General features: G+C 51.0%; 3 protein-coding genes across 3 annotated transcripts; 1 reads left to right on the top strand and 2 right to left on the bottom strand.

Annotated features, from left to right (window-relative positions):
* Nucleotides 1-2434: 2434 nt before the first annotated feature.
* On the bottom strand, nucleotides 2435-4886 carry CSUI_008489 (uncharacterized protein). Its single transcript, XM_068068621.1, has one exon. The coding sequence runs from the start codon at nucleotides 3712-3714 to the stop codon at nucleotides 2833-2835; it is 882 nt and encodes a 293-aa protein (XP_067919401.1). The 5' UTR covers nucleotides 3715-4886; the 3' UTR covers nucleotides 2435-2832.
* Nucleotides 4887-4963: 77 nt separating this feature from the next.
* Nucleotides 4964-10700, top strand: CSUI_008488 (uncharacterized protein). The gene is made up of 3 exons (XM_068068620.1): nucleotides 4964-6536; nucleotides 7410-7611; nucleotides 8296-10700. The coding sequence occupies exons 1-3, from the start codon at nucleotides 6374-6376 to the stop codon at nucleotides 9977-9979; spliced, it is 2049 nt and encodes a 682-aa protein (XP_067919400.1). The 5' UTR covers nucleotides 4964-6373; the 3' UTR covers nucleotides 9980-10700.
* Nucleotides 8006-13283, bottom strand: CSUI_008487 (uncharacterized protein). Its single transcript, XM_068068619.1, has one exon. It carries the CDS (start codon nucleotides 13141-13143, stop codon nucleotides 12733-12735), a length of 411 nt encoding a protein of 136 aa, XP_067919399.1. The 5' UTR covers nucleotides 13144-13283; the 3' UTR covers nucleotides 8006-12732.

Raw genomic sequence — 13283 nt, 5'->3', positions numbered from 1 at the left:
ATTCTGAGAACCGGAGGCGTGCTTCTTGCAACGAAACACAACGACGCCTTTGTCGTCAACGCCTTGGTGGGGTTTCTACAGATGAATTTCCCGACTCTCTTCCGGTGGATCACTTGCCTTCCTTTAGCCCCTAAAGCCGTTTTCTCCCTGGTAGGTTGCAGGAAGGAGAAAAATGCGCCCGATACGTCCGCTGGGCTGTTCAGCGTCGAACGCTAGCTTCACGGGCCTCAGGCTGGCGATACCCGAAGCAAAGCACCGTCGATACGATCTCAGAAGCGCAAGCTGGCGAACTGAATTATGTGGAAGGCTAGCCCTTCCGCCGCAGGCCAACTGAGGCGATTCAGGATGTGAAAACCCAAAGCATTATTCCGATCTGTTTTCTCTTCTAGGCACACGAGAGCGGGGTGGGGAGGGTACGGATGCGCGCATCACGAGGTAAGAACCCGGCGTCGCGCGTGCTGGCGTCCTCTCCCCATTGACAGGCTCTCCTGACACTACGAAGTACTGGACCACGCGCCTCTCTCGTTTCCTTCTCGCCTGCCTGCAGTTCCCTGGAAGGGCGCCTGAGCATACCCTTCGTTTCTGAAGACATGTTCGTACCACCCAACTGCGCAATTCCACATCTTGGCTGCCCTAAACGCCGGGCACGCGACCTTGCTGACGGCTTCGCACCAGATGTATGATTACCAGCACTGTCGTTTCCTTTCGAAGTTCTTAAGCAGCGCTTTCTTAGTGCGTTCTTTAATTCTTTAGTTAAAGCGTTCAACGCCTGGCACACGCCTGTTCTCCAGGGACAGATGTTCAGTCCAACAATGGAATCTGCTCGCACCCCCTGACGTGTCCTCTTCCAGCTGTCGCCTGCTCCACGAAGGTCGCGTGTCCCGATGGGTACCGTGCCGTGCAGTTCAGTTTATAACGTCTCCCTGATCTTCAGTATTTCCGAGTGATGCGCTGAGAAGACCACTACAACGGTATAGCTTGAAGTAAACAACACGAGGCACGCCAGGGTGTACCCCCTACTGAAGCTGGCGATGGCTGCAGGACACTTTACAGAGACCAAATTGCTTCCGCACAGCCGGGTTCATGCCAGGCGTGTTCGGCAACACAAGGTGGCAACGGGGGCGGCCATGAGGGCACACCGGTCTTTGAAGACGGCAGGTGGCTGTTGTACCAACGGAACCATTCCTAGAAGAGGGGTTCCTAGCACCTACGTTCCGAGGCTCCCCCCAAACTCTCCTGGCGGAACGTAAATAGTCCAACATCTGGATGCAACGGGTGGCCCCAGATTGTATCCAGCGTACCAGCACACAAGTCTGCAGCAACGATGTGTGCGTGAACCTGAGTCCCAAAAACTCAACACATGTGGAGTCTCTTCTTCAAGTATTTTCTCGGTGCGCAACGGGATCTCCCGTGTCAGCGTTCGGGTGTGTAAAGATACATTGGGTTAGCCAGTGACAACCATCATGCAGCCGCGAAACTTTATTCTATGCACATGGCCTTGCATTTCGTCGTCCGTTTTCTCCGTAGCCGTTCAAGAATAACGTACACCTCCAAGAACCGCACCTACCTAAATGTGTTTGGAATGTTGTAAGACACGAGGTATGGGATACAAGCACGAACGTACGACTGGAAGTACGAGAACGACATACCGAGTGTACGCGGTCCGAGGAAATATGCTGCTCATGTCCCGCGAAACGCCAAGCCTGTGCAGACCTCTCATATGGAAACAAGGGGCCTGAGCTCCTATGTACGTATGGATCATATACGCATTTCGAGGTAGACAGATGCAACAGAGTACAAAAATCTCATCCCCAAGTGATCAACCCATCACGAAACTATAAAGCGGCCCCACCCCGACCTGCGATATTGAAAGAAGGAAAAGGGTAAGACATCACGACTTACCGCGCACACAGATACGTTATCTTACTTGAGTCTACTCTGCAGATCTTTCGTTTCCAGACCCTCACCGTGTGGAACAAAAAAGAGGAAGCTATCACAGAAAGGACTTCGGGCGCATAAACCTAGTATTTCGGAGAAAGAAATAGAAACCAATCAACTCAGGTTATGCCAAACACGGAAAACAAACATGTGCGAGAACACCCCAACGGCTGATCACACATGGTCGGCGAAGAAGCGACATCAGGAAGTATGAGAAGGCCCACTTGAACCACCGATTCTCCGGCCTCATCTAGATCAGTCTCTCTTCTCCACTTCATAAAAGTTGCATGCTTTCTAGGATATGCAATCCTCTTGGTTGCGCTGACAGAATCCTCTGGATGCCATTATCAGTACTAGAAGACTGTTCCTTCTTCCGAGAAAAAGGTAACCACGCGAAAAAGAGGCTTACACCAATCACACCACATGACAAGGCATGAAACTGGGGGGCGAACTCCTTCGGTCCCTAGCCCTTCACATTGGGTGTTTTCATTTTCCTGGTTCGAGACATGAAATCGCTGTGTCTTTCCTATCGTTATGTATTATGGCTTCTTCAATCATCGTAAGATATTTGATTTCGACTTCCTTTTTCACCCTCTCCGACGGAGTCCACTCGGAAGCTGAACGAATCGTACTCATAATACGACTCAGTAATACTGAAGGAATAAACGAACACCGAACATGAGAGAGCTGACATCCGCATAGGCGTGTACCGAAGCAGTTGAGATCTGGGGTGAAAAGCTTCATCGATTCATTCGTGGAATCTGTCTGGTCACAGGTTCACCCCTTAGTAAGTGTCGTTCTTCTCCGTTGTCTTTCTCTCTTCTGATTGCTTGATGGAACGTCTGTCAAAATAGTTTGTTCAGGCACCCGTAGATCTCACCTCCACCTGTCGTTTTAGATTTCCTCGTCAAATTCACTGGCCAGCTTCCGGACTTTCGCTTCGTCAGCCTGGCGAAGAATTTCATTGCCTATACCCGCTAACCCACCTAATACAGCCCCAATAGGATAGCACAGATGTTGCTCCCGTAACAGAGCAAGACGGACATGATACTGAACCTCATCCTCAACATCCATGACACCAAATATGAAACCAAAGAGGCCTCCCATCAGCAAAGCAACGAGAAGAACAAGATTAACCTGTTCCTTTGATTCGACTAGAGGCTTGGCAACAGCTGACTGAAAGAAACCTAGGAGATAGTTCACCATATCCACTAAGGAGAACGTCAGAGCGAAAGCCACAGAGATACCCAGCAAGGTATATAGGGGAACTTTAACAATCGGGTGTAATCCAACGAACCAGTTCTTCTTCAGGATGAAGCACAGAATTCCGGAAACGATGATCAGTGTCGCGAAAAACTGCAGTTGCATCTTTCGTGCTTGTGTAGTTTCAAGTCCCCCCGCTCCATCCACGCCAGCGCCTGTTGGGGAATTTGCAGTGACATGAATTCTCCATAGAATCACGCTGCCTACGGTAACAAAGAGGATCCCAAAATAGAACGAGAAGAAAGAGGACATCGAAATTTCAACTAATGTACAGTTAACAATCAGCGATGCGATGATACCTAACGCTATTCCCACACACGCTGAGATGGTTCCCTTACAGGCCAGTTCCTTTGTAACTTCAACCTTCCCGAACGCAGATAGTAACCTGCCCACTACACCAGGTGCAGCATGGCTTGAACCGAAACCCCCTCCTGGACTGTACGACATTCCTCCAATACCACTCCCGTACCCTCCACCAGGAGACGACCCTCCCAGACCTCGTGCCCCCTTCATTCTGACAAAAAGGAACGCAAAAGGAGCGCGTTCCAATCAGACACTAACCTCCCGCACACGAACGACGGGGTCGACGGAAGTCAGCAACCAATGTATCGCTCCAGCAAACGCAACTGCCACCAAGAACAACTGACGGCGGAAGCGAAGCACTGAAGAGTCGACGTGAAAGGAGAAAGAAAAACGGAGTGATAAAAGAGGAACGAGCAACAAAGAACGTATTCAGAATGTCTCGCAACACAAGAACCCAAGGCCCGCTGGACATAAAGAAGAGAGGTCAAATATAACAGAAAAGTTACCTCCGGAAACCAGGAACCCAGAGGGCAAACCAGCTGAGAAATGCGAGGTGGAAGAAACGAAAAAGCGTACCAAAAAGTGGCGGCTTCGATGACAAAAGTGAAGGAAGGTCGACTGATAACGTGAGCGTCAGTCAACGAAGAGTCCTCGAGGCATCAAGCAGACGGGGCCAAGACTGAAGAAAGGGAAACATGAGGAGCAAAAAGAATGAAGGATAGATATTCCGTCACTTCGAAAAGTGAGCAAAACGAATGCTGGATGCACAAGATGTCGAAGTTAAGCGAGATCCGGAGCGAGGTAACAAATGAACGTCAGACACTGGACATTCCCTTGGTGTACCATTCGGTCCCTGGAAAGTCGCCTCTCTATCCTCTCCTCGGACAACCGCACAATGGCTGATCGATCCTTCACACGCGACGGCTATTCGGGCAGTTGAACACTCGCTCTCTTTATTTTCAGTGACAAAGTTGGGCAAAATTTCAGTTGAAGAAGCCTCCCTGCTTGAATACAAAACTACTAACAACAATGGTTTGCAAAGCCTGTCCCATTTGAACCGGCGCGCACGCTGTTGTATGAGCTACGCTCTGTTGGAACCCGCTGTTGCTGACTCTCTCTACGCCCCTCCACTGGCTATTCTTCACAGCAAAAGGACGCAAACAATCACCTCTCCATAAAACACAAGATCACGTGTTAGCAGCCGCAATCACATCAAGAAAAAAACGTTTTTCCTAAGAATTCACTAAGAGTCGGACAAATCTATGAGCCGCGCCCGCCCAGTTGGTGTCTGTGTCTAAGGGGGGAGTTACGTACACTCCAAGAGGTTGACAGTTGTAAGCTGGCTTGGCCCGCCGCCGACGCTGAAACAACTCGTACGTAGGTCTTTCTTCTGATGGCTTTGGTGAGCCGTGATGGCATGCTAAGTGTCGTACTTGGTGGAGGCAAACACTTCATAAAAGAAATGAGTTCTCACTCCAGTCGTTAACTGTCCAGGTGCGTATATTCGAGATATGGCTGAGACCCGCGGAGGGAAGGAAACTCGCGGGGGGGCGGTATGGGAGAAGCGAGCCGTACAGTCCATAGACGGTAACTGATCAGCTCACCCAAAGAAGTAAGGAGCAAGGTGGAGCACTGAAGACAATGCTAATCATGTTCAGTACTCAAACACACACATCTTGTCTGTTTCACAGCGATAGACTTAAGTCACCTTCTGGGCGGCTGAACAACTAGCGGTTACTGTACGCAGAGAACAGGTCACCATAAGGACGAAGTATCCAGACGGGCAAAAAGGTGGCCTGGCTATTTCCGCTCACCTGCAAGGACGATCCGGGCGATTAGCAAACGCAGGATTGTTAGATGTTCACCCGCTCGTGCCGAGACGGGATGTACCGCTTTTTCAGTCGCTCGCGATGGTTCGAAGGCTGATTCGCTATCGTAGCGTGTAGGCCTTCTGTTCATTTGTCCCGTAGTCCTTTCATCTCTCGAGACTTCGCCTTTCTTTTCTCAGAATCGCTCGTCATCTTTTCACACGAGTGTTTCTTTGGGACTGCGGGACCTTCTGCCCGGGAACTGCATTGCTTGTCTCCTTGTCTTGCCAAGCCGCCCCCAGCGCGTGTAGATTCGCAGTCTAGAAAGATGTCTTTTCTGTCTTCGTTTTTGCCCTTGGCAATAATCGTTTCTCCCGGATAAGGACGTTATAGGGGGAGGAGAAGAACTTGAAGTGCTGACGCTCATAAGTTTTTCTAGTCTAGCCACAAGACCAGCGCTTTCATCACTCTCTCTTCGACCCGCCGGGCAAACCGCGGCGGTTAGTGCGGGGTCCCGCGTTTTTTTCGTCTCTAGGCGTCCGTTCTTTTCCGGCACTCTCTTTTTTCTTCCTCGCTCTTCACGCGCGGAGACTATCCAGTCCGCAGTGTCAGAGCCCAGCTTGCCGTACGCTAAACTGTACGGCACACCTCGCGCCGACGCAGCTTCCGGGCATCTTTCTCTTACGGGTTCCTTCCGCCTCGATTTGTTTTCAGTCTGATCTACGCCATGTTATGATGGAGCCACACGAAGTTCCGAACGCACAGGCTTCCGACCTGACCCCGTGCAACCCTACATGAAGCCTGGTACATTCACATATGTATGATGCCGTGAAGCGCCTCCTCTATGTGCTATGCAACACTACGCAAACGAGCCATCATTCCACCGGGGTTTCCGTTGCTTTCCCGTGTAGGCCTGCCAACCGCGCGTGCTGCCTTTCCACACTTGTTTTTCCCCTCTTCTCTCCCACCTGTTTGATGTAACAAGCTTTCTTGCGCGTTTCCTTCTCCAAGTACATTTTCCTCTTCTTTGGACTGTTCTTCCTTTCTTCCGATTCTCCAAAATGCTGCAAGCAAATAAGGCGTCGGTACTCACGAACTTCCACGTAGGAAGTGTCAACGTGCAGTACATGGAAGTTGAATACTTCATGATGGTGTTTAATAAGATCACCTCCTTGGCCTCGCTCCTTTCAGGCTTCGCTGCTTCTGCCTTTTTACAGTCTACAGGTATAACCGGTTCTACATGTATCTGGTGGGATACACGCGAAAAGCTGTGTCTGTCCGCATACCGCGGGGCTGCTTTGACTGTATACTGGGAAAAACTTAAAAGAAGTATCCAATCCCGTAGAGCACGTGTGTCTCGCCCCAGCAGGGACAAACACATACATGCAAAGGCTCTCGTCTCTCTGGTCACAAGTAGGATGTGTCTTGGGAATGCCAGAAGCAGCAGCGTGTTCTTTTCAAGGTGTGTCTCAGAGGTTTGGCGGTTAGTTCTCTTTCATGGAAGGCAGCTGATAGGGCCAGAGCATCGAGAATTTGCCTTTGATACGTCTTTTCAACGTTGCGCGTATGGGGACAGCGGACAGCGATCCATTGAGCTGCATATTTCAGCAAGTGTGGGCGGCGTGAATGAGGGACGAGAATGAGAAGGAGCAAGGGTCGGGGAGTTGGCGCGTGCGACTGCCACTCGTTAGATAGATAGGCGCACATATAGTGATATGAACAGCACTCATTGATCCAAGAGGGGAAACGAAGTATCCAGTCAGTATCGAAGCCAACTGTAGTAGACTTGATAAACAGGTACAAAGCGGCATCTTGCGGCGCATCTCGTGGGTGTGCGAAATGAAATCCGAAGTTGCTGAACGGTTGATTGCAGGGTTGTCTTTTGTGGATGTTGATAGCAAGATCAAGTCGCTGCCGACTTCTTTATTTGACTTGTCATTTCATTTCTCTCGTTATGTACTCTTCGGGTGTAGCCCCTCTTTTGTGTGGAATGTGGATAGGGTGGGGTAGGCTTTTCCCCTACAGAGAGGGATACTGAGGCAGTTGAGTTGACAAGGAGAGTTTCCTGAGCTCTTTCTTCTCTGTGTTTCTTCTCAGGCCTCACAAACACAGGATATTCCTGGCTGAAACTCTTGCACGTAATCTGTACCTCCAGTGCCCTTGGGTTTATGCTTCTTGTACTCGTGATCTCTACGCTATGTACTATGTGGGCGCCGGGCCTAGCTCTTCGAGGGTCTACAGATTCATCGCTTCGAAAAGCTGTCGATGTCATGCATTCTTCCGTCAATGCCACTTTCAGGTAACTCCCCCCCTCTTCGCGTAACCCCTTTCGTTTGCTCTCTCATACCGGTCAAACTCTCGCTCGCCTAGCGAGTGCTCCCTGTATAACCCGAGCCCCTGCGTAGCGTCCTCTGTCTCTTCGCTTATACGTATATATATATATATGCATGGATATGTAAGCTTGTTACCAGGTGGAGTTCAGTAGAAGTTCTGTGTCTAATTTGAGCTGGAGGCAATAAAGAAGAAAAGGGAAAGATCTGTTGACATACGTTGTGCTGGACAGGGAGTTCACCCGGAAGGGAAAGCTTCCAGAAGTTCAGCAACTAGATAAGGGACACTAACACAGACAGAAAGGAGAGCTGAAGCTCTTTCAGGAAGTTTCTTAAGGCGGCGTAAAACTTGAGCTGCACCTACTCCTGCTAGGGCCTACGTAGACACTGCGCGATGTGTCAGAATTCGTCCGATGTGCGCATATGTTGATCTGGTGAGGGTACTATGTTGTCACTTTGCGGCCATAACATATACGTTTCGATCTGTACCTCCAGGGCGCCCAGGTATGGAGGCTTACAATTAGGAGTAGAATGCGAGCGGAAGAGCTTCAAATTCTGTATCCACACCATTCTGGAAAGACTCTTCCTCTTAGTCTGGGCCGTGTTCTCTCCTCGTCATTCACCCTGTTCTCACGCTTTCCTTTTTGGATCAGGTTGTTCAGCATCGGACTGGGATGCTACTTATGCTCTTCGATCCTCTCGATGATTCTTCTTCAGCCTACTCCGTCATGCATAATATCCGTTGGTATCATATCTACGGGAGCGGTGTACATTCTGCGCGCGGGTCTTCAAGTCATCGATGCCCTATCGCCGGGCTTCACAACCTACGCGCCCATACAGGGCGACCCTCTTGTCAATGGATATTTCCCTGGCGATCAAGATGGAAGAGTTAGAGCTCCCTTCGTTTTTACACCGCCGGAGGCTTCCCCGTACATACAAGTGTGTGGTGTAGAGACGAACTGTAGATACTATGAGAGTCAAACAGGCTTCTCACTGGCACAGCAGAGAGCGGAAAGACAGGGAATCGCATACATTTTCTCCCAAATTTTCCCGTTCTCTCAGCGAGCTAGGGAAGCAACTTTAACACCACTTCTTTCTCCGCCAGTCAATCTCTCGGCACCTGACGAGGGGAGCAGTACATTAAGGGGACTGGATTATGAGGGCGGACAGGGCTCTATGGGGAACCCAGGTATCGCAACAGCAGTCAGGCAGCCGCCACAGAGTCCTGGTCCCGGAAAAAATTCTGAGGCATTATCATCTTCTGAAGGGAGAAGACGAACCGACACAGATGATGGAGAAGAAGCGGAAAGGACTCAAGGTGAATCCGAGTATCGCTCGCCCATGGGAACTCGCTTACATCGCGAAGAAAGCAGTCATGGAGCAGTCAGGTCTTCATATCGTTCGGGTAGTGATGACCAGGGGAATTCGTGCACATGGCGAGCTTCGGGGGAGGAAGATTCTGGATATTGTCGAGCTCTGTCGACGCACCGCGTATGCGGCTCGCGTATGCCTTTTGCTTCAGGGAAAACGGAAACGATTCAGAACAACAGAAATGCTTTTTCTGCTCGAGAGCAGGGAAAAAGTTGCCCGTGTAGCGACGCGACGTCGGAGAATGGAGAGCTTGGGGGGTCGGCGCAAGCGAGCCGTCAAGAAGGACGTTTTGGGTGTATAGATAGCTCAGTGGAGCCTCCTGTTGACAACTCCAAAGAGGATAAGAGGCAACCCTTCGCTAGGAATGGCTGGTCTTTGTTCCAGTCTTCTGATGTGTTTGACGAGCCAAATTTCAGGTGCAGCAGTGGCACAGACGAAGAGAGAAGGGGGAAGGTGCTGGGCACGTTTTCTCAGGACGGGCCGGAACAAGCGGAAGGGGACAACAGTAGTAATCACGGGATCTTCGAGAGGGGAATGCAGGCTTTGGTAGGCTGGCTACTGCCCCTTGAAGACTTCGGTGCTGATAAAGAATCAACAGAAGCACCACCAAAGGTTTTCGATACTCAAAGGAATGCGAGCACTGCCAATTCCGCTCAATGCTTCAGCGACACCACCCACACTCATGCGTCGCTAGACTCAGTGTATAGACGGAGAGGAGTTTTCTCGACAGGACTGGGGCAGGAAAGAGAGAGAAAAAAAGAAAACAGCAGTGGAAGTGTGAGCTCCAAAGACTCAAAGGGGGAAATGCACGACACAGGGCACGCCCGACGGCACGGTAGTGCTTTCGAGCACGATACCTCCCTGCGCGCCAGGGACATACAGAGAGAGGAGCTCGGTTATGGAGTCGATCTGCTGGAAGAGGAAGAGTTATTTCTTGGGACACATCAACTAGCAGATTCTGGCTAGTTGATCTAATTTTGAGAAAAAGTCTAAAGTGTTGATTCTTTGCTATTGCCTGATGGGAAGAACACGACGACGGAGACCAGATCCGTACAGCGCCGCAGAATCGTTTCCGACTCCGCCGAAGAAAGTCCACGTTGACCAAACACGGGGCGACGGGAAAATTCCGTGTGACCCGGCAGACTCCAGCGCATCACAAACGTGACGCTGAACAAAATAGTAACTGCATTTGCTTTGTGCGTGAGAATTGGGGACAGAAATCTGAACACCAAAGTGAAGTATGAAGCAATATGAAGCATGGGCCCCCCGAAGCCCCACAGAATTCCTGCTCTGCCCGGTGTAAGGTGCGGAAGCTTCTGTCCTCGGTTGTTCATTCGCATTCACTGGTCTGTGAGTCGTGCACGCGGTACTTAGACTGATGCTAGAGCTTTTACCTCACAACCCGCAAGCTTGGCTGCGTACCTTACCGAGCAAGTAATTGTGTCGTGTTGGTGTATACGGTGAGCCTGCGCTATCACCGTGGAGAGCACAGCTGACTGGCTGTTGGCACGAGACGTGTCAGGTGCCTTTCTATTCGTGTCAGTGGGAATGTGTTACTTGTCAATGCATCTGGACACCGCCTCAACGTTCCGGAAGGGGCCCCCCGGTGCAACAGAAATATCGCCTTCACCGTAGTAAGCAAGATGAAAGTTCCTTGCCAGGTTGCTTGCGTAAACGAACTTGATGCTTACAGGTTGTGTCACTAAATTTGTTGTGACGGTAACGGCATCGCCTAGCACTCAAATGTCGCCAGCTACCCGGCACGAAAGTCTCAAATCAGTAACAAGGACATTCCTGAGACCCGAGGTCTAGAAAAAGCTTCAGTGGCATCGCTGTCGGCATAGAGCTCTCGGTGCCGCATCAGTCGAAGGGGAAAAACAGCAGCCTTGGAGATGCTTGGGCGCCACCTAGTATTACAGCCTAAACGTTTGCACGACCCGCCCACGCAGGTACCCGCGCTGAAATGCCCTCGTGACTTCAAAGGGTCAAGCTAGCGATCTCCGTGGCTTTTTGCCACGGCTGTACGGGCCGAGAAGTGGTCTCGGTTCCCAGCACAGATACAGGTTCGCCACGCGGGGACTAGCCATGTCAACTCTAGTCTCGACTATCGAGAACTATTGTTGCGGGACTTTGTGTCCATAACTTGAGGCTCCGTGCTGCTCCACTTTGCCACTGCTTCGCACGATCGCCAACGCGACAGTGACAGCGGACAAGGGCTGTCGCTCGTCCTGGGCAGTACGCCTGAAACTGCTACACCGTCGCCCACACTTGTGTGTTATAGACAGCCCATCCAGCGTGAAGATGTCAATTGCAGGTTGCCGTCTTGCACAAAACTCCGCATCCTCGAGTTCGTCAAAAACTGGAGCTCAATGGCGCCAGCGCGCCCTTTGTCCTGGCTGATGCTACGGTTGGTTCAACTGCGTAGCCACTTGTCTTCTACAGCCGCTGACAGCTGTCTCGCATGCGCAGGTGGCCTGGTGGGACGGGCTCACTATCAAACATCACCCGCCAGTAGCGACGAGACTTCTGGTTTTCGGCTCTGTCCAATAATCACGACACGACAGAAGCGCGTGGAGCGCAAAAAGGTCTACAACGCACGGGACAACTGCGTGAACGCGGTCTGCCAAGAAACGGTATAATATCGAAAACTGCGGCGTGTGTGGTTCACAAAGTCAGCGCCAATCAACGCTTCTGTGTCACTCGCCTTTCGAGCACCACACTGCTGAACACAATGCATACACCTCCCGGTTCCGTCGAACTGGAAATGAGTTTGCACATACTCCGGCACTTCTCTTAAAAGAATAGCACTGTGTCATTCATCTGCGCCTTGCCCGGCCAGCTTTCCACTCCTCGGAAAAACACCTTGCTGTCCCTATCAGGTTACAGGAGCGCCTGTTTCACGAAATTGAGAATCCGCCGGTGAAATGGTAATTTCAAAGCAAGGTTAATACAGCCTGTCTCCGCTTTCACGACGTGGTGCATGGTGCTACTCCGCCTAAAAAAAGAACAGCTCAGCAACTCCCTGAGTGGCTGTGTGGCAGTCATTTACAGATCCAAATCGCTCCTCGTCTGCCAATTACACCGCAATTATACTCGCCGCGAACCTGCTAAGCTCAAAGCTGGCCACCTGCCATTGTCCCAGTGTCAAGAGCTTCCACCACGTGCACACCGCTGTCACTCTCACTTGAGCCAAGACCTTGAAGGAGAGCGGAGCTCCATGGCGTACCATTTGCTGCCTAGAGGCTGTCAAACCCTGTGTCAGACAGTATCACTCCTGCCACAACCGTACTGGTTAGTCAGCATCCGGAGAGGTTCTTCCCTTATATCAAACGCTCTAGTACGGAAAACCTTCCGCAGCATATGCGTATAACGACAGCTACAGTGATCGCCAGATGACAAGCGGCCGGCCGGCCTGCGATGCTGATATTATCGTGCGGGTCTTGTTACACCAGCCTTTCGTAATCCAATCCACATGGCCCAGTTGCAACAGAAAAAATCAGTTGCTGTCCTAGCACTGGAGGCCGCTCACAACTCGAACTTCTGCTGCGTATCTGAACTATCAACCTGCACTACGGATTCACTTTCACTGCCTGATAACACGTGAGACTGCTGAAATGATACCGGTCCTGCAGCCCAAGAGAGACACCCCACTTACAGCCTGTGGAAGATAGAACAAAGCAACAGAAACAAGGCACCGACAGCACTGCTTCCGTGAAAATTTACTGCCTGTTGCGCCAGCTGCCACAGATAAAGCGGCGGAGGTATAGGCCCTTGCTGAGAAACACGCAACTGAAACATACCGAACTGTCTCCGACAACCGCAGTCGCAGGATACAAGTTTAGCTCCCAAGGTTTCCTCAAGTCTGAGCAAACGCAGACAGGGCCATAGCTCAAACAGGTTGTCAAACCATCCGCAAGCTGCTCCAGTCTAGGTACATTACGACCTTGCGGATGCAGTAAGAGGCCACGTTGTTGTGTCTCACTCCTCAAGAGGCCCCCGGCTAAAAAAAGGGTATGTCGATGTGCCACATCAGAAGGGACACCACGACTGCTGAAAAACACACGAGCGAAGCCGACTACACGCACACCGGGAGCCCTGCGTGTGTGTGTGTGTGCCAGATAGGCGAGCATTCAGACTTGAGCCTCCAATAACTCCCTCTCAGAGTAATTTAGCTCCCGAAAAACTACGCGGCACCACCCAGCTCTTCACGCGTTCAAAAATAGACACGGAGAGCGACCATCGACTGCCGAGAACTGCCAAAAAAAAAAAA

Source organism: Cystoisospora suis (genome assembly GCF_002600585.1).
Source record: "Cystoisospora suis strain Wien I chromosome Unknown contig_4758, whole genome shotgun sequence".
Classification (NCBI taxonomy): Eukaryota; Apicomplexa; class Conoidasida; order Eucoccidiorida; family Sarcocystidae; genus Cystoisospora; species Cystoisospora suis.
Note: the sequence above shows the minus strand (reverse complement) of the source record. Positions and strands in the feature narration are given on the sequence as shown.